A 21656-nucleotide genomic window follows, 5' to 3' on the forward strand; every position below is an offset into this window, starting at 1 on the left:
GAGCTCTTCGCAGTACTGGGTTCTGCAGACATGCTTTGAAACGCTCTTCCTTGCTTTCTTGGCATTGGCTTCCTCCAACCCACAACTGCTCCCCTGCTGGCTCCCCTCCTCCTCCTCCAGATTCTTTTCCTCATATGCTCCATAGGTGATACCACCGCACTGCAGCCTGACCTCCATCTCCACGTTGATGTCTCTCAATTCTAACTCCAGATATTATTTTTAAATTCCAAAGTCTAGTATCCAACTGCCCATATTCAGTCTAGTCCCATTGAATCTTTCTAAAACTCATCCTTTCTCCCATCCCCTGGCGCCTGTCTTAGCAAATGGTCCTGCCATCCACTCATTCCCCAAAGCCTGGTACCTGGGCACTGCTGGCAGCCACACGGATGCAGCACTCTCCCGCCCCTCACCTTTCCAGCTCCCGTTTACCCTAAGATGCTCTTCCTTTCCTTAAAAACTGTATTTGACGGCCGGGCGCGGTGGCTCAAGCCTGTAATCCCAGCACTTTGGGAGGCTGAGACGGGCGAATCACAAGGTCAGGAGATCGAGACCATCCTGGCTAACACGGTGAAACCCCGTCTCTACTAAAAAAAAATACAAAAAGCTAGCCAGGCGTGGTGGCGGGCACCTGTAGTCCCAGCTACTCGCTGAGGCTGGAGAGTGGTGTGGACCCAGGAGGTGGAGCTTGCCATGAGCTGAGATTCGGCCACTGCACTCCAGCCTGGGCGACAAAACTGTATTTGACGTGTACAAACATTAACTACAAAACCACCATACCAGATTTTAGCTTATCATTCCACTTTGCCTTTATTTTTTGTATTTAATATTAAGAACATATTTAATATGTACAAAACTCTTATCTATTAGTTATAAAGCATAATATATTAATAGTATATAGTAAACACTCGTAAGTCTACCAGGAGGAACCAGAACAGCCGCATAACTTGACATCTACCTATGTGCTCCTGTCCCTTCCACTTCCTCCTTCCGTGGGTAATTACTATGCTTAATTTTGGTTTATCATTGTTACCTTCTTTTTTTTTTTTTAATAGCATAGTTTTATTGTATATGTATGCTTAGACTACATATTCTTTGGTTTTGCTTGTTTTTGAGCTCAATAAAAATAGTACACCACATGTGGTCTCTTTGAACTTGCTACTTTTCCTCAATATTTTCTGAGATTCATTCTTATTGTTAGCTACAGCTGTAGTTCACTCATTTCCACTTCTGAATAATATCCCGTAGGATGAATATATATATATATCTAATTATTCACCTATTTTCCTGCAGAGAGACATACATTTCACTTTCTCCAGTTATGAACTATTATAAATACATTATATGAACATTCTTACCCATTCCTCCTAGGGGCCACATACAAGAGTTTGCTGGACGTACAGGTGGGAGTTGGAACTAAGATCATAAGGTCTGCAAATGTTCAAGTCTGTGAGGGAAAATGGTTTTTTAAAGCAGTGGTGCCTATTTACACATCCACAATGTTGTACAAGTCCCTACAGATCTAACACCTGGTATTGTCAGACCCAACTTTTGCAAATCTTATGGATATAAAATGGAATCTCATTGTGGTCCTAATTCGTATTTCCCTGACCACCAATGCTACAGAACATCTATTTATTTAAAAGCCCTATTTATTTCCTCTTGTGTAGTCTTCTCTATTTTTCTATTTTTTTTTTAAACAGGAATTCTCTATATTTGTGATTATGAATCCCGTGTCAGTTATTTGTATTATAAATGTCTTCTCAAGTTGTGGCTCATCTTCTCACTTCAAGTGTTTGTTTAATGTAAGTCTTTAGTTTTAACAGAATTCACTTAACCACCTTGTCATTTGTGATTACTACTTTATGTCTCAAGAGATTCTTTCCTGCCCTAAGGCTTTTTTCATCCAAACACTGACAATTTTTGCTTTCTGTATTAAAGCCCTTAACATATTTGGAACTTATCATTGGGTAAGGTGAGATAAATTAAAATTTCTTTTTTTCCCACATGAATAGTTCTGGGACTACTTAGGGAGTGATCCTTCCTGTCCCCACTGACCTGCCATGTCACCAGGTCATTTTGCAAAGGTCAACATAAGCCTAGGCAAGTTTCTAGACCCTTATTTTGTTTCCCTGCTCATAACGCCTACCTCTGCACCACATGACACTGTCTTGACAATAAAACTTGGTATCACATAGGGTGCGTCTCCTCAATCTTTCCTTCATATGTAGAAGCATTTGGTAATTTTAAGTCCTTTGCTAATCCATATAAACACCTGCTTGTTTCATTCAATAAAATCTGTTGGAATTTCCAATGAAAATGGTATTAAATCCATAGATCAATTTGGGGAGATCTGATACTTTTACAATCTTTAATATTCCTATTCATGAACAAAGATAGTTTCTCATTTGTTCCTCCCTTGCTTCTTCATCTTCATCCTTCAAATCTCAAATCAGGACTCCAACGCTACCTTCTCCTGAATATTTCCACCACCATCTTCAAGTAGGATGAGTGTATATTTTGCATGCAAATTTTTGAGATAACTGCAATCATCCAAGAAAAAGATGACATGGGTGAGTTTGAGGCTTGTTGCTTGAGTGGTGGCATCATTCTTCATTATTGAATACATTGAGAATTGGAGGGGAATAAGATGGTAAGAAATGAGTGATGTTATGCTGCCCACCTGTCCAACTATGCACAGGATATCAAGAGCCCAGCTGAGAACCTGCTCAATCCTGAAAACAATTAGAAGATGTTAACAATCCTTAACAGTAACTGTCTCTCATTTCCTTTTTGTTTCCTCACGGGCACGGAAATATGAAATTATGGGAGGATGAAAATGCCCAGAGAGCATGGCTGCTTGACCACACTGGGGCAAACGGCTTCAGTGTTTCTGACAAGCAAGCAGTGAGAGCATGCCTTTTGCCAAAGGCAGTTCTGCAACCATTTAATCCAGCCTTTAGAAAATGAGGTCTTCCGAAGAAAAGAGAGCTATACCTTCCCCGTCAGAATCCACTGTTATAACCACTTAGATTAAAATGCCCCATTTCTCACAGTATCGTTTTGTCACAGGGTCACACTTCTCTATTCAACACAGTTTCAGGCTTTTCTTCTAAGAGGAAAAAAAGAGGACTAAGTGGCCTCCTAGATTCCACTCTAAAAATAGAAAAAAGCAAGTTGACTTGCTTTGAAAGGCAGAAGACCTGTCTTCAGTCTGTCCCCATCTCAGAGGGACCAGGGAAACCACAGGAGCCCTGCTCACTGCTCTTCACGCAAGGTCCTGAAAACACAGCACCTGTTTTCTAGGCACTGTAGGAAGACCCTGCTCCTCTGCAAGGTTCCACTAAATAGTCTTCAAAAACCAGAAGCAGGGAAGTGTCAGCCAGATGCACACAGGATTTTTGTTGTTGTTATTTTTAAGGCACTCCAGGTTGTGTTTCCTTGAGGATCATCAAGAACAAAAAAGGCAAAAAAAAAAAAAAAAAAAAGTTAGTCTGTATCGTATCCCAAAATGGGTCCAAGCCATTTCTCAACCTCAGCCACAGCCATGTTCTTCCTCAATGCATAATCCTCAACCTGCAAAAGATGAGAAGCATTTTATTAAACCAACGTGATAAGACTTTTGGAATAGAAGTTTCCATAAGATTTGCCGAAAAACATTAAGTACCTTCCATTTCTTGTCTTAATAGCAATCTACAGAGTTAAATGTAGATAGATATTTATTTACCAAGTTGCCTTATTCTCTGGGCAGAAAAACAACATGTAGTAAACATCTGATGCTTAGAAGCTGTGTGTGTGTGTGTGTGTGTGTGTGTGTGTGTGTGTGTGTGTGGTTTGCATGTAGAATTGGGGGCTACAATAGAAGTATTCTGCTGAAATCAAATTAAGACATTAACTGGAGTAAATTTCTTCATCCTTTTCCCTCACTTTATTCTCATTCACATTTAAAATGAAAGAGGTTCTAGAATTTCATTTGAACTAGGGAAGCCACATATAATGAAACAGCTAGCTTACCTGATCCCTGGAAATCTTCCCCACAGCAAAATATTTGGACTTCAAATTGGAGAAGTAGAGGCCTGAGACTGCAGAAGCAGGTGCCATTGCTAATGATTCTGTTAACCTAATGCCTAGAGAGAGCAACACGGGGAAAATGCTTATTGACTCAGTGTCTAGCACAGGGCCTGCAGCTGGCAGGCACTCAATGAACTCTTGTGGAACAAGTGAACCAAAGTGAACTCATGCCTTCTAGGTAGACACATGACACAGCATGAAAGCTGTGATCAGACAAGTCTAGCAAATTCTTGCCATGTGAAGAAACAAATTCGGGACATGCAGATCTCCTCTAACCCAGGGGGACATGCCTAGGAACGACTCTATACTCCTACCTCCGGCCATCCCAGATCAGTTACAGGCACCCTGATTTGCTCCTAAGAATAGACCTTCTCAGGCAGGAACTCTACCCTCGGAGATGAGAACACCAGCTGAAGAGCCCTCTACGGGCTCTGTGCGGCCACTGGTACTAGGGATGACTGAGAGCGCCAGTGAACAAGGAGCCCACAACATTGTGAGAAAGAAGAGACCGTTTTCCTTGGGATCTGAGAGCTCAAACAGACCCTCAAGGATATCTATTCGAAGCCACTCGGTTTATGGACAAGGAAATAGAGCAACATGAAGGATGAGTGCTTTGCCAGGGTTGCCCAGCTAGCTTATGGCAGAAACAGGACTCAAACCCAGATCTCATGGCTCCTAGAGTTAGTGTTGTTCCTGCTGAAGCAGATGCTGCACAGCTCGTGGTTTCTCACTGAAATCTGGATGCCTTTATCAGCTTTGATGGCATGCTTTCTATTAATTCTGCTGAAAACTGTAAGCTTAGCCTGGGCCATCTCAACTACATCAACTCTGCAGTAATGACAGAACCAGCACATCAACATGACAATGTGCAGCCACAGAACCACAAGCAATTCAGCTCTGGGCACAGGACGCTGAGGGCGTGTGTCGGTGTCTGGGCCGTTGTCTCAGAAGGGCACATGCCAGCTTCTCATTTTCAGCTATTAGAATCAATCCACAGGCAAAACATAACAGAGAATTATGATTACAGATGAGTATAAATGTTAGTATCAGGGTAAAAGTAAAGAGAAGAGAGGGCTGAAGGGAAGGCTGGGCGCTCTGCAAGACCAGTGCCCAGGGACACTATCCATAAGCAATGGGACAAGAGCGTGAAGCACGTGAGGTTACTGAGGGACAAAGGGTCGGTCTCTAAGGGAAGGATTAAAGACATGACCATGCCTGTGACAGGAAACTGGGGCAGGAGAGGCACAGGATGGTATATGTAAGCTAAACTCCCATCTGTTGTAGGCCAAGAGGAAATAATTTAAACTGAAATGTCTAAAACTGATGATGTAAGAATACTAATCAGTAATACTGAAATAAAATGCCAGAATAAATAGTTACAAGTGAAAAAGGACAGCATAAGGGACAATGTGATGAGAAGCCCTTCCATTTTAAAAACATGTTTAACCCTTAGTGCCATTATGTTGATAAGACTCTATCTACTGAAGAAGGATGACAGGAACCCACGCCTTCTGGCTCATACCCGTAGACTGCTCGATGTCCGCGAGTCTCCACATGGTGAGCTTCTCAGTGTGGTCGGGCTGGCTGGGGTAGCCGGGAGCCGGGCGGATGCCCTCGTACCGCAGCCTGCGCAGGTCTGCGACGTCCAGCTGCTCACTGCCACAGTAGGCCCACAGTTCTCGGCGAACCCTTTCATGGAGCTCTTCTGCAAAGGCCTTGGGACCCAGGGCACCAGGCATGCTTAGGCAGTGGTGGGGGCTCACAGCATCAGTGCAGCCTCCACCCCCTGAATCACAGCCATGAGGACAGCCTCCCTCATCTGGACCACAGCCAGGGGAAATTTGGCAAGAGGGAACAGGCTGGATTCTCTATTGGTCTGTACTTTCATTAGCTGCTCTGCAGCTCAATTTTGGCCTCAACCTGAGCTCTGAAGGACCATCCTTAATGACCTGAGGATTTTCTACCTTAAAACCTAACAATTTCCCTAAAGGTCAATCCAAAGCTCCACTGGCCAGAAAGAGCAGCTGGGACCATACAGCTGCTAGTTCCTCCACTGTTCACTGCGGGAGAAGGGAGAGGCTCTCCCCAGGGCCAAGGCTACCCCCATTTCATGCATAGGAAGATGAAGAATCTATAGATGACACCAGCATTACAATGAGGGGCTCTGAAATAAAAATTTGTTTTTAATTTTTTAGGGTACTGAGGAAAATGTCACATCACAACAAGCAGAAAGAGACAACAGAGATAAGGCAGAAGTAAAGGCTCTAAGAGCAACAGCCAACTATGGCACCATTCAAGGTTTTTCTCTGCCCCAAAGATAACGTACACAAGCAATCTGGGGATACATGATATTAAAATATGTGTAATGTTAAAGTCAGCAGCATCCAACTCAAGAAAAAAAAAAAAAAAAGACACTGGTTCTAAGGGCCAATCAGTTTTCAGGCACCCACCCCAGGCTCCCTACCCTTCCTGGCCTCTGTCCTCAGCCCCTTGGCACTATGCCCCTGCCTTACCTCTGCCAGCCGGTCCCCCAGCGCCTTGACCATGATGCTGCTGTAGTCGTCACCGTCATCCTCATAGGCCTTGCTCAGCTCTTCCACCCCAAAGCAGGCAACGGCAAACAGGCCCAGGTAGTCACGGATGCCAGAATGCAGAGGAGCAATGAAGTCTGAAAGGCAGTAGTATGGCTCCGTGCTGGCAGAGTCCTTCTCGGCCTTAAAACCAAGCAGTGTGCGGGGGCGCCATTAGCAAGAACGTGGCACCAGCATACCATGAGGAGCAATCAGGCAGCTTCAAATGAGAACAAGTTTCACAACACAATATATCCCCAGTACTTGGAATGGTGTCTGACACATAGTATTCAATAAATATTTGTAAGATAAACAAATGAAATGAGATTTTTAAAAATGTATGACATGACGTAACATAAACAGTCAAGACAGTAGCTCATTCGCTCATTCCCACACGGACCAAACATTCACTGAATGCCTTCAGGCACTGTGCTGACGTCACGGTTTTTGTTTTTTTTTTTAAGTTTGTCCCCAAGTGTTTTCAATTAAGTCCAGTAATATGTTTGAAAGAGATCCAATAAACAGAAGCGCCTCCACTCTGCATCAACTGAAGCAGTTCAAACAACACACTGCTGGGGTCAGCAATGCCCAGGCCACGTGCTGGCTGACGTGTGGGGTGGAGTCGGGGGTCATTCAGGAGCTGGCTGAGGACACTAGGGCCGGCCGGGCACCAAACCAAGAATTCAGCAGGATTTGCTTCTGGATTCTCTCCACAGCCCTGGGGCCTATCCTCCCCCATTTTTCACCCTCAGCTGATAAGCAACTCTTCCCTGCAACTAAGGTAACAAATAAGGTCTTATACATATTTTAAAAATCAATAAATATTTGCTGAGAAGGTAAACAGCTTATAACTAATACTCATTCAGTGGTTACCCTATGCCTGTTCTTGGCGCTTTATATGAATTACTATTTAACCCCTTCAGCCACCTTGTGACATAAGTGATACCATCAGCTCCATTTTACAGACCAGAAATCAGGGGCACAGGAAGCTTGATCAACTGGCCCAAGGCCAGACAGTGCAAGGGCCAGGGGGCTGGTACCACAACCCATGCTCCTGCATATATGGTACTGCTCAGGACTGATCAATTAATGAGTGGCCAACCAGACACTTCACAGCTCGTTGCCCACGGTGGAAGCAAGTGCAGCTTCACTGACACAGGGCAGGAAATTGTTAAGTGCAGGCGAGGAGGTGTTTGGTAATGGCACACAGGAATGTCACAGAGCTCAGGGACAGCTGTGCATGGGGAAGCCGTTTTCCATGTACACTTGGCCCATCAATTATTCTTTGCTAACAAAGGCCAGAGGGGGACCCAACGCTTCCCTGCACCACAGGAGAGACAGATCACAGAGCCCCATGGTACCTTAGAAGAGACAGCAATCAGAGCCTACTCAGAAGAGCAGACTCCCAGAGTAATAAGGCACTGCCGCCAGAATGTTCCAGAGTGCACTGGAGGAAAGCCCCTCCTGAGAAATCACTACCTGGGTAGGTAATGTATGTGCCTGGCCCAGTTCCCCTCTCCAGAGGCTATTAAAAAGGTGAACTCTGAGAATTCATTCTATTAAATGCCCTAATATGTCACAGATTGCCTGGACATGAATGGTACTGGAAGTAAAAAGAGATCACAGAGAACACAGGACTTGAAAGATGAAAGACTGGGCTGGAGCAGAGGTTTCTGAACACAGTTATGTCTGTAAAAGAAAAGCCATAGATTCCCTCGTAAGCGGGGGCTGGAACTTAACATTAGAACCCCCAAACCTTGTATTCTGTGGTGTCGGAGCCTGGGTGCATACAGTAAGGATTTACTGAGCCTGAGTGCATATGGTAAGGACGTAGCTGTCCTTGTTTAACTCTTCATGGTACTGTTTAAGGCCCCAAATTTAAGAATCCCTTCAGCTGTTGTTATGGTCAAAATTTCTATGATTATGAATTATATTGTGGTTGGGATTAAAATGCGCCACTATCTTTTGTGTTTGCTTGTTTTTTAGAGACAGGGTCTTGCTCTGTTGCCCAGGTTGGAGTACAGTGGATGATCACTGGACTCAAGTGATCCTCCCGCCTCATCCTCCCGAGTAGCTGGCTGAAGGAGTACAGGCACACACTCCCAATGCACGGCTCATTTTAAAATTTGTTTTGTAGAGGCAGGGTCTTGCCGTCTTGCCCGGGCTGGTCTCATACTTCTGGGCTCAAGCAATGCTCCCACCTCGGCCTCTCAAAGTGCTGGGATTACAGGTGTGAGCCACTGTGTCCAGCCAACACTATTATTTTTGAATGACTGAAAATGGCAGTAAAACAAATAATAATTTACTGCAAATTATTAAAAATGTTAATGACTGGCGAATTCTGGCTCCAATTCTTGATTAAGACACTCTTTTTTACAGCAGCTAAAGGGACATGCATATGATATCTGCCTTTTCAAAGGTGGCGGGGATGAGAGAGAAGTTGCTGGAAGAGTCTGTTCTCACCACTCAAAAGAAAAGAAGTCAGCACAGTCAAAGAACAGCCCCTAGGGGTGTGTACAGGCTGGGCTCTCCCCTCTCTACTGGGGGACTCAGCACAATCTCTAGCAGCCTTCATCTTCTCCTCTGTAAAACAGAAACTTAATCTGCCTAACACGGCTGTATGGAAATTAAAAGGATGACCATCAAGCATCTTACTACGCACCTGGCACCCGCTGTACATTCTGCAAATGCTTGTTTCCACTCGTCTTCCCCTTTCAAGGGGAACCACCTGACAGTCTGTTTTAATAATATGCACAGATGTTAACCAATATTTTTGAACAAGTGAGTGTTCTCTTTCCTCAGAAGCTCAGAAGACTGAGATCCTGACGTGTGACCACCTGAGACAGTAGCAGTGGTCCTCGTCCATCCATGGAACACGACGTGAAATGCCTCACTCCTGCTGAGTGGCCCTGCCTCTGACACCCATGCCTCTGGCACCCATGCCTCTGGCACCCATGCCTCTGGCACCCATGCCCCGACACCCATGCCCCGACACCCATGCCTCTGACACCCATGGTGGTGCCTTCGCTCCCCGGTCCTCACAGATGGCTTGGGCTTAGGCGTGTGACTGGTCATCTGGGAGGAGGTGAAGCAGACTCTCATTTATGCAAAGCTATTTTGTTTAGTGCTTAAACTCACAAGTGAAAGCAGCGTGCTGGCTGTCAGTATACCGCCCATACCTGTTGCCTTAACCCATAGAAGGTGGCTATGGGCTCTGCAGCCTGGGGCACGGCACTCTCTGTGTACAGGTGAATGTCATCTTGGATACTCTGTGCTGGCCAGAACCCAACCACACCCCGGGCTTGGAGTTTCTTTTGATTAATCAGTGTGTTCAGCATATTTTGGGCATCATCGTAGACTTTTTTGGCCTCTTCACCTATTAGAAAAACATAATTAGAATCCACTTAAAGATGCCGAAAATAACCATCAAACAATGCTTCTTTTAAAAGCCATTACCCCTCCTCAGACACCTTCCCTCTTCAGGCTTCTCCATTTTCCTCAAATGCTTTCTGGTGTTTGCCATTGACCCAGCTTAAAGTGGAACAGCCAGGGTTTTGTGGTTCCTGCTAAGTGCAGCTCCCACAGTCTGCTTCTCCCAGTTCAAGCCACTGAAGTTTTCCACTGGACAAAAAGCAGAGAGCCAAAGCTGGGGGTCCCCAAAGCATTCTGTCAGAGGGGATGAGAAAAAGCAGGCCAGATTCCTCACTCGCTGACGTTCCTCGTGCATGTACAGCTCCACCGACTTCACAGTGACCTCTGGGAGACATGACCCGTGCCTCATATTCTGTGGTGCTTTTAATCCCAACCACAATATAATTCATAACAATTGATATTTTGAACATAACAACATCTGAAGGGATTCTTATATTTGGGGCCTTAAACAGTACCATGAAGTGTTAAAAAAAGGACAGCTACATCCTTACCATATGCATTCAGCCTCAGTAAATTGTTACTGTATGCATCCAGGCTCAGACACCACGGAATACAAGGCACGGTGCATACAAGGCACAGGCCTTGTCCCCTAGAGGTCACTGTGAAGTCAGTGGAATTGTATATGAACAGGGAACGTCAGTGGTAAGGGGTGAAGTATGGCCCAAACCCTCACACGTGCCTTCAGTGCTCCACCTGGCTGGCCTGCTCCCGGACCTGCAGTGCGAGCCAGGCTCCTAGGACACCCTCTTGGTTTCTGTTGTCTGTGAGACTGGGCCATCCTGCCCATGGTGAGAAGCCTGCCCTACGGCCCCTGGACAGCTCACCTGTCCAGGTGCAGGCAGCACATTGAGAAGCCCCTTGCCCACCATTCAGGGGCAGGCAGCACATTGAGAAGCCCCTTGCCCACCATCACGTTCCTGGCTACCTGAGAGCTCCTGAGTCTCAGCATCCTAACACCTACACCCAGGCCCACCCCCCATGGGAAACTTGGCAATAATTTGGTTTCTAGGCTCCTCTCAGCCCTAATCCCATGCTTCTGTGAGCCTACCCCTCCCTATTGCTCTGATCTGGCTACTACCTGATCCTTTGAATGGCTTTGCATTTGGATTCTGTGTCTCTGTTGGTGGATTTTGGGATGAGGCTAGAAGTGAGAAGTGGGGGGTAGTAATTTATCACCTCACCTACTTCTCTAGTTTACACCCCAAATTCCCATTCCCTCCCCAATGCTCCAAGCACAACGGGCTCCTTGCAATTCCCCAAACAGGCACATGTGCCTATGCCTTCTCACACTGTCTCCTCTACCTGGAATGTCCCCTTCTTCAACACCATATCACATCCACAGTCCCAGCCACGGCAACTCCCACTGAATCCTCAAAAACAGTTCAAACACCACCTCGTCCAGGAAGCCTGCCCTGACCACCCAGTCTGAGCTCTGTCTCCTCTTGTGTCCACAGGAGCCCAGGCAGGGCCCATTACTATTGGCTGTGCCAGCTAGTCGGGTGCTAGACGGCAGGGATTTTGTTGTCTTCCATTTATCCCTAGTGCCCAACAAGTAACTGACGTCAATAAACATGTATTAAAAGAATAAAGTAGATACCAAATTTAGCTGATACAGTAAGGACCAATCTAGCAGTTTGAAAACATTAAAAAGTTGGGCAGGTGAGCAATATGAAAGCAGCTGTAATCTGCACAATCCAAATCTGCTGCTCCTCACCGATTCTGGTCTTCAAAGTCACAATCCTACATCTTGAACATCAGAGGCAGAAAGGAAGGACATACTGCACTAACCTACTGTTTTGTCGTTAAATATCTTGGGGAAGCCTCGATTCGGGTACTTGCCCCGGAGCTGCCAGACATCAAAGAAAGGCTTCCAGTCAATGTAGTCCACCAGCTTCTGCAGGTCATAGTCTTCAAAGACCTGGGTCCCAATAAACGTGGGCTTCACTACAGGAGAGAAGTATGATTGTCAATGCTGATGCTGGCACCCTGCCTGATGGAGGCCTCCCTGCCAGCTCCTCACTGCTCTGCCAACTCCCACGCTCTGCCTCCCTCCTGTCACCCGTAGGAGTTGTTTTACAAAGAGGGGAACTTTAAATTATCGTGGAGAAGGAGTAATTCTGCACTGAGTCTTAAATAAAACTATTCTTCACATGCAGCTGACTACACCACCCTTGGAAACTGTTCCCTCAACCCTTGCATCCCCACCCCCCACCCAAGAAGGAAAGACAAGACGGGTTAATCCTCACTTATACAAATAAAGACAAGGTGAACGTGAAGAACACTCCAGAGAGACATGGAGAGTAAGCCACTTATGTAAAGTTTCAAAACCGGAAACAATTATCTAGATTGCCTACTGATACATATGCCCAGTCAAAATACAGGCAAATGAAGTCCCAAATTCAGGACTGCTGTGCTTTCTGCAGGGGCGGAAGGGACACATGTGGGACTTCCCATACATATTCTTCAATACATAATCCTCCACTCTGCCAAGCACGTGTGTAGCACAGATGTATGAGCAAGGAAAAGCTGATTTATTACCTTGGAAATATGGATTCAATTAATATAACCTCTGTTCACTCTGTATTGTTTCATTTTTAAAAAATCAGATGGTAGGTTATGTCTTAAGCTGGCTAGTAGGTAAACATGGATGTTAATATATTGTTCTTCATACCTCCTGATGAGTCTAAAATATATCATAATTTAAATAATGGTGAAGACTTCAGAGACAGATGGTGCTGCTGGGCTTTCTGGGGCAGGCAGAGCAGCACTGCCACCTGCCCTCCAGCCCATGGTGTGGTCTGCACCTCGGACTCCGGTCTGACATGGCAGGATCAGGCTGGAATGTAAGGTGTTGGCCCCACTGCCATTATCTGAGCCTTCCTGTCTCTCTACTTTCTGATTTGTAACCAGGGATCGGAGAACTTCCTACTCTACTAATCTCAGGGGCTCTGGGAGAACACAGAAGCTTCTATTTTTCTCTCATTTGACTTCTTAATTCTGTCTGGAAATCTCTACCTTTTCATACTTGTTCACAGTAGCCTTTTCCCATTTGTTCCTCATCATCCTTCTACTACACAGGACATTCCCTTCTTTGGAAATATCCTATTATGTTGGTTTGTTGGCAATAAAGTCTTTATGGTCCCCTTAGTAGAGAAACTAAAAGGAATCTACAGATAGACCCTTGATTCAAGTGTCCTCTCACCTGGGAAGGCAGCGAGAACGTGCTGCCGCAGAGCCACTATGGACTCTCTCTTGACCAACCTTGTCTTCCAGAGTTTAAGAAATGTTTGAGGTTTTACCATCAGGGCCTTAAAAGAAGACCCTCTTTTATCTCCTATCAACTTCCTGCAACTACCCTAAGACAGGCTGTCCTCAGGAATATTTCAGAGGGCCAGGCCTCAAGGCCCCATGGCCCTTGGGCAGCAGGACGGGCCCTGCAGTAGCCCCATGCCAGAGGTTAAAGCGGCCACTAAAAAAGCATCCCAACTGCTGCCAGGTGCTATGGCCTTGGGAGCGTATTTCCAGCAAAATATGTTTTGGATGTTTGACTTGATCCAAACAGACTTGCCCTTGTGTTATTATTCCAATTTCACAGGGAAAGATACAGAGCAAATAATCGGAGCCTGAACTATATATAGCAATTTATAGTTTTTCAAAGGTTTTCAGAAAGTATTTTACCCTTACAACATTTCCAAAAAGTAACTCCTTTTTTCACACGGTAGAAACTGTCAAATGTGAAAGCAAGCTGCTCAAGGTCACTCCGTGAGTCAGAGCCAAGAGCCACATTGGGATGAGAACCCCGGCCTCCCGGCTCCCAATATGGCATTCTTTCCACCAAACCACGCTGAACTCAGCAGGGATGAAATTAGAACCAAGCACACCTACATTTCCAATTTAATCCGCTCAACTCTGCCAAGCATGTGTAGAACACAGATGTCGTGAGCAATGAAAGCTGATTTGAGGCATTACCTTGGAAATATGTATTCAATTAATATAACCCCTGCTCACTCTGTCTTGGTTTTGCATTTGTGTCTCACGCCTCTCTGCACCTGTCAAAACATCTTACATGTTTTATTCCCTTGTGAACACCTATATGAGGCAAGAAAGGTGGCTAGAAATTGAAAAAAGGAAGAAACCAAATAAAAGAAATAAAAAGAGAGTGAAAAATCCAGAGAGAGGACGAGAGAGAAAGCAAGAAACAGAGGATCCTGCTTTGCTGCAGCGTTTTAAAGATGTGTGAATGCAAAGGCGTTTCCCATTTTAGGCACTTCACATCTGCCCTTGGGCCTGTGAGAGACCCAGGCCACCTCGGGTGACAGTACCACCAGGCAGGTTTCCACAGAACTTCCTTCAAGGAGACAGAGACCAACTCAAGCACAGCACAGAGGAAAGAGCATGGCTTTAGAAGACAGACCAGAGACAGATTCCTAGTAACCTTTCAAGTTTCCACCCAAAACTCAGTTTCTTCAAATTAAAATGTGGATAATTCCCATGTCCATTACGGAGTCGTCTGAAGGACTCAGAGAGCTGCTATGAGTCCATCTCAGGATGGTGTCTGGCACACAACACCTGCTCCATAAATGGCACCTATTCTCTTTCCGTTCTTCAGTCACTCATCAGCATTAGACACAGTTGAGGGTTGTTAGCTGCTGGTTTGATTTTGTAGCCAAGTAAATGCATATATCTCCTCAGCACATTGTCAGTTACCACACCCAGTCTTTCTCTAGTCCACAGCCAAACAGACCTGGGTGAGGTTCGGACAGCCAATCCATTTGGAAACCACTTTTTCTGGCTTGACTTAAGGGTAAGTATCTCCTCTCCTGTTAAAAAACAAAGAAAAATTAGTTAGAGACTGTTAGCTTTTCTACAGCTACTATGAAAACATGTCCAAGGCGGCCAGTATGTAAGCTTTGCAAAAAGGCAAAAGCTCTTGTTCATGAGAATCCTTACCCTAAAAAGCTCTTCCTTTTCTATCCAGTCGGTTTCACATTGGCACCAGAATAATAGAGAGTAAAGATTCAATAAGCATCCATTAACTACTGATATGTAAATATGAGCCTGGCTCTGCGGCCTGAACCTGAGGTACTAGGGAGGTGTCCCACCTGTACTTTTAGAACACCTGAGGCCAGCTGTTAACTGGCCTTCCATGGCCCACCCTGAGGACCAGAAGGTAGAATTAAAGAAACTGTCCACTGTGGGCAAACCTAAGGAGAGAAAAAAGCCAACCACTGCATCTAGCCAGCACCTCAGAAGCAAAACAGCATGTTTTCTTCGTGCTGTTGATCTCATTTCACTTGCCTAGCAACTCCCAAAATGCTCCCACCAAAGCCCATAAGGCAAATAACCAGAAATAAATATTTCAGTGACTTCTAAAGCATAATTATGCCTGTTCTCCATGGACTCCCTGAAGCTTATCAAGAGAGGGACAGTTCTTGAAACATCATTCTGTACAGTCAGTGTTGGGCAGTCAGGCAAAGAGGCTTATACTGGTCCTGTCTTATGTCTCCATTTTCTTCCATTAGCTCCTCAAGAATGGGGATCTGTGGGAGTCATTTCAGTAAACTGTTTCAGTGCCTGTTTCCCTGCTGAGTACGAACTCATGTTTTATTCATTACCGAAGCTCTGGTATCTAGCACAGCAGCCCCTAACACCTACTGGGTACCCAATAAATGTTTGGCTGAATAAATAAAATTCATTTTAATATAACCAAAAATTATTTGGGAACTCAGACACTGAAGACCTCTGATTTGAACTAGAAGACAGAAATTCTCTAAAATGATGCCAAGCTTTTTATTCTCCTCAAAACCATTTTAAGAAGTCACATTAAAAAGTAGCATGATAAAAACTAGTCACATTAAACCCAAGCGAAGATCTGTTTCTACCACTTACCTTGAGAGACTCATAATGGTCCTGTCTAATATCTTCATATTCTTCCATGATTTCCTCAAAGTATTCATCCTTTAGATTTTCATCTAACAGCTGAGAACACTGAAAATGTAAGATAACCATAGATGAGCAAAAGATGATAAAACTGGTGCAGTAATGGTCAACTCTGATAACACCTCCTTCAGGAAGGCTTCCTTAACCTCATTTCTTCTCCCTTCACCAACTGTGCTAATTCCTGCCTGGTATGCAGGAAAGGGTAAACTCAGTGGCCTTGGGATGTTCAAACCCTGCACAAGCCAAAGAAAGGCCTGGCCCTTGACTGGTTTCTGGGAGACAAACTCTAAACCCTTGGGATAGCCTGTTTGATAAGAGAGTCACTGCGTGCCTGGCACCCTGGGCCATGTCAGATCATTTATGCTAACAGTCTGATTTATGGTGGGCGACCATAGCTCATGCTTATGTTTGACCTCTGCAGGGATTGAAGACTGAGCAATTAAGGCTACACACACGGGCATTCTGGGCCTATGTGACCAAACCCCAACAAAAACCCAGGACATGAAGGTTCAGGTAAGCTTCTGGGTTGGCAAGGCTCCTTACATGTTGTCACACATCATTAGTGGAAGCAATAAGCACCATCCGGATCACTCTATGGGGAGACGACTCCTGCAAGTCTGTACCTGGTCTCTCCTGCATTCCATCCTATGTGCTTTTGCCTTTCCTGATTTTACCTACATCCTTTCGCAATAATAAACCATGGTCATAGCAGTGTTTCTGGGTTCTTTGTGTCCTTCTAGTGAAACTTGGAACCTGAAGGCAGTCTTGGGAACCCTCTGGGTTAAGTAACCCCCAACCCAATGTTTCAAAAATATTCCATTCATCTACTACTGCACTTTCCAAAGCCTTTTAGTATCAAATGTATATATCCACTTCCCTTACTAGAGAGCCCTGTGAGAGCTGCAATCACACATTCACCACCTTCATGCCCTGGTGCCTAGCCCAGTGTCTGGAGGTGCATTCGCACTATATGTTTGCTGAGGGAATGAGGGTAATCTTCATAGTCCACTGTGACTTTCTGCTAAAATTGGAAAGGAAACCAATAATCTGAGAAAATGTGAGTCTACTCATTAAATTGTAAAACCAGGATCGGCTAAATATCATTTGTTACTATGATTATCAAGTTGATAGAAGAGCTACCATCAAAGCACAAAATTAAATTACATAGAAAGAAGAAATGGCAACTACTGATCACATCAGTTGAAAAATAAACATAGCACTACCCCATCCCTGCATTCTCCAGCATGATTATCTAATACACAAAACGGCAAGAAATTTCAACATCTTCATCTGAACTTAAGGAAGTTAGACTGAATGATGGCTAAAGTGCCTATCAGCTTTAAAAGTCTGTAACTCTACGTGGGTTTTCTAAGTATCTCTAATAACAATTTAATCACCTATGAGTTAGTATAAAACAAAATCACCTCATTCAGGAATACAATCAGAAAAGGCCATTGTGGCAGGCCAAAAATAGATTCCCAAATAGTGTTCACACCACAAAGTATTTCCCAGCCTTACATTAAACTCACCTCAATGGAGTCCTCGTTTAGGAAACCCAGCACAGCCCAATGAAACAAGAAGGGAATGTCTACTCTGAACTCCCTGAAGTATATGTAACCAATGTTTTAAAACCCTCTTGCATTTTGCCAGATTATACACCCTGAGAGAGCAAAACCAGATGTCCCTGACATCCAGAGAAATCTACGACCCCCTAATGCTGGTGCTACTGGGTAGACAGAACATACCACTGCAGTTTGCTGGCACCTTGCACAGCCCCATGGAGCCCGCTGCTCCCAGAGCCACAGTGGCAGGCCCCTTCTGGCCCGGTCTGACTTACTTGATGGAAACAAGTTCATGGTCAATATGTGGGCTAACCTACATGATCCTTCCACCAAAAAATCAAATCCATCATGTGTTTTCATGCCAACCACTGGGACATATCGCAGTTTATATTTTCCTTCATTTTTAAAAATTGTATTTCATGGCAACAGCCACACAATAAGAGCAAATAAATTGAAAAGATATTTTATAATTTAAAAAGAATAAAATGTTGCACCTCGTTTTTTATTAAAGAAGAAAAAAGAAAGCAAGGGGGAATCCTCAGGTCTAAATCTCCAACCATTAAGTATTTGCTACATTTTTTTGGAATCTTCCAAATACATGAGACAGCTGCTAAAATGTGATCCTGTTCCATGTTCATTTCAGTTAGATCAAAAGAGCCTAGGCCAATGAGCCCATAACCAACTGAAACAAATTATACCACTGGCTCCTGAAGTGTCACTAGCAGTTACCCACATGATTTATCATCTGACTTACGTTTGAGTAATTTCAAAACGTGGTCATTTCTTTGTACATGGGAGGAGCTAACCACTGCTGGCTGCGTGGCTGGACCAAACTGTAAAGAGCACAAACACCCACTCCTCATTCCCTGCCTGGCTTTCAGCAAGGCCCCCACTGCTCTAGTTCTTCAAGATGGTGAAGCAGGCTGGGCGCAGTGGCTCACGCCTGTAATCCCAGCACTTTGGGAGGCCAAGGCAGGTGGATCACTTGAGGTCAGGAGTTCAAGACCAGCCTGGCCAACATGGTGAAACCCTGTCTCTACTAAAAATACAAAAAAATTAGCCGGGAGTGGTGGCGCACACCTGTAATCCCAGCAACTTGCGAGGCTGAGACAGAAGAATTGCTTGAATCTGGGAGGCGTAGGTTGCAGTGAGCCAAGATCGCGCCACTGCACTCCAGCCTGGGCAACAAAGCAACACTCCGTCGCGCACACACACACACACACACACACACACACACACACACACACAAAAAAAAAAAAAAAAAAAAAAGGTGAAGGAGCTTATCCTCTAAACATGGAATCAAAGGGCTGATTCTTTCCCCTGCCTGTAGAGGAAAAGTTGGCACTGTGCAACTAAATGGATCCAAAAGTCTTGCCTCTGAATGGAAACTATTCAAGGCTATGCATCAGTGTTTGAAAATGATGACAAGTGTTAAAAAGAGGCCCATGAACCTGACATAAGCTCCTATGGAGCACAATCCAAGAATAAGAAATAAACATTGTTTTAAAATGGAGTTGCAGAAATATAGCTTATTTGCATATTTGTCTACAACAATGGCAAATAAAAAATTGCAATTTTATGATCCCAGACTGAGTTACTTTTTTTTAATAAAGGCTAATTGTTAAGTATTAATGGGAAACAAGTTTAATTTAACATAGAGTAAGATAACCTGCATTCAAATCCCACACCTGCCGCTTGGCAGATGAGTGGTCTCAGTAGAGTTCCTAATCTCTTTATTCTTTTGTCTCCTGATCTCTAAAATGGGGACAATAAAAATATCCACCTCATGAGGCCAGCCTGAGGATTAAATAAAATCCATGTAAAGCACTTAGCTCAGTATCTGGCACACTACACGTTTTCAATAATGTTAGTGATTATTATATAACTTTCATGTAAATAAATTCACAGATCTGAAATAATTTCCTTGGAAGATAGCTCAGGAAATGTGGTCACCCTGGTCCAGGTCCCGTGGCATCACTGGATGTCTCGCAGATCACCAGGCCACCTCAGTAACCTTCCTCGCCTGTAAAATGTGAAAGCTAGACTAGATCTGTGGTTCTCAAACTGTGCTCTTTTGATGAACACTAGGAGCGGGATGTGATGGTAAGTGATGTCTTACTTGGAAATTCTGCCACATTGAATTTCCAGGTAAGACATCACTTAACAGACAAATATTCTGTGGCTGAAATCGATTTGGAAACCACTGGACCACAAGGTCTCTCAGGTGCCCCCCAGCGGTTATAGCCCATTATTCAGTGAAAACAATGAAACCTGTAACAAGATAGAATATTAGGCTTCACCGAAAAAGAAAAGCAGAATGTGGGCTAATTGTTTATGATGTTGACTGAGAAGCAGAAACCACTGTCCTGGGTTTTAAATATCTAGAAGATGTTTTTCTGTCTTTGGGTAGGGTCAATGAGGACACTTTCAAGTTTGTTTTTCTATCTGGAAAAAGGTCATTTAAAAATCCAACATTCTTTTAGACAGTCAAGTAAATATCTATTCATGTTTGTGAGTGGGTGAAATCTTTGTCTGGCTGGTGTCCAGGTCAAAGGTGTCTTGGTGCCAGGCCGTCTACCTGTCTGCTGCTCAGTTCTGTAACTGTCTTTGAAAGTACAGGACATGGTCACCTGGACCTCCTTCCAGCAAGGCAGTCACTGCAGAGGCACACCATAAGCCTCAGGCTGCTCTTTGACCTTTATTTAGTAGAACTGAATAAAAATGAATAGATCTTAAGTTATACCCTTACTTGTAATGCACTCTTTCCAACACATCTGGAATAAAATGGAAGGTCACCCACTTACCACCACGACACTCTTGGACGCATCCAGGACGTGGATTACAGGCGCACTGTATCTTGGAGCTATTTTAACCGCTGTGTGGGTTCTAAAAAGAAGGGTCAGAAAGCAAATATATCCATCAGCACTGACAGTTCCTATACAACTCTTGTTCAGAGCCATTAGAGATAATGCATTTCTACAGTGCTTTCCAGAGAAACATTTCAAGGTGCTTACCTACAAATACGGAACTTCAAATTTCCCTTGTAAAACATGAATGACTTTTTCCCTACCCTAAGATGGGAAACCTAGCCCAGGCTCTGCAGAAGTCTGTGGCAAAAATGAGAAAGACTTTGTCCTCAGCTCTGTTAACAAGGGACTGAGCCCGTGCATGACCTGGTGCTCATTAGCAGCCCGTGTGACTTAAGGGAGGTAACCAGGCCCAGGAAATCACACTGCTGTCATCAAGGTCAGGTTGAGTTCCCTCCTCCAAATGAACTGGGATAGCAGCCAGGGCCCCTAAGGAACCGGGAACCAGGCAGAGGACACAGGACATGGCTGTCTAGCAGCTGCTCCCCTGTTCATGGGAGACATCAACACTCCTCGGCCCCAATCCCACCTTGTACTTGCAGAATGGAACCCCAAACCCGAAATTCTACACAGAATAATTCAGAGAGGCAGAAGCAAGAAAAATACTGTATTTTATTTTATTTTGTATTTTTTATTATTTTTTATTTTTTTTGAGACAGAGTCTCACTCTGTTGCCCAGGCTGGAGTGCAGGGGCACAATCTTGGCTCACTGCAAGCTCCGCCTCCCAGGTTCACACCATTCTCCTGCCTCAGCCTCCTGAGTAGCTGGGACTACAGGCGTCCGCCATCATACCCGGATAATTTTTTTCTATTTTTTTAGTAGAGACGGGGTTTCATTGTGTTAGCCAGGGTGGTCTCGATCGCCTGACCTCATGATGCACCTGCCTCAGCTTCCCAAAGTGCTGGGATTACAGGCATAAGCCACTGCACCTGGCCAATATTTTACTTTTAATATTTAAGATTATTTCTGCCCCAAATCCCTATTACCAAACCTGAAAATGTTGGTATTAGGAAGAAACACCCTTTCATTCTTAAAATTGCCTAATTAACAGAAGAGCAAAACAAACTGCCCTGTGATGACTGGATGTTTACAGCAACAGGATAGGCTGCAGATCTGCTACTATTAAAGTGGAAACTGAAACCGTGTACAGCCTCCCTCACAGTGGTTAATGCAGAACCCCTGGAGAGGGAGGAGAAGTGTACTCTGGCCACACCCA

At 44.5% G+C, this 21656-nt stretch overlaps 1 protein-coding gene across 3 annotated transcripts in view; it reads right to left on the bottom strand.

The window, feature by feature from the left end:
• Positions 1-1031: 1031 nt before the first annotated feature.
• Positions 1032-21656, bottom strand: part of LOC105474621 (5-methyltetrahydrofolate-homocysteine methyltransferase) — a 106897-nt gene continuing 86272 nt past the window's right edge. For all 3 annotated transcript variants that reach the window (XM_011729436.2, XM_011729434.3, XM_071073923.1), the window contains 9 exons: positions 20377-20458; positions 15960-16058; positions 14815-14890; positions 11859-12014; positions 9818-10014; positions 6582-6782; positions 5591-5783; positions 4012-4124; positions 1032-3573 (listed from right to left, as the gene is read on the bottom strand). In XM_011729436.2, the coding sequence (XP_011727738.2) occupies positions 3487-3573; positions 4012-4124; positions 5591-5783; positions 6582-6782; positions 9818-10014; positions 11859-12014; positions 14815-14890; positions 15960-16058; positions 20377-20458 (1204 nt within the window). In that variant the 3' untranslated portion in view covers positions 1032-3486. The remainder of the gene's footprint in view (positions 3574-4011; positions 4125-5590; positions 5784-6581; positions 6783-9817; positions 10015-11858; positions 12015-14814; positions 14891-15959; positions 16059-20376; positions 20459-21656) is intronic.

The sequence above is a fragment of the Macaca nemestrina genome, chromosome 1, assembly GCF_043159975.1.
Source record: "Macaca nemestrina isolate mMacNem1 chromosome 1, mMacNem.hap1, whole genome shotgun sequence".
Classification (NCBI taxonomy): domain Eukaryota; kingdom Metazoa; phylum Chordata; class Mammalia; order Primates; family Cercopithecidae; genus Macaca; species Macaca nemestrina.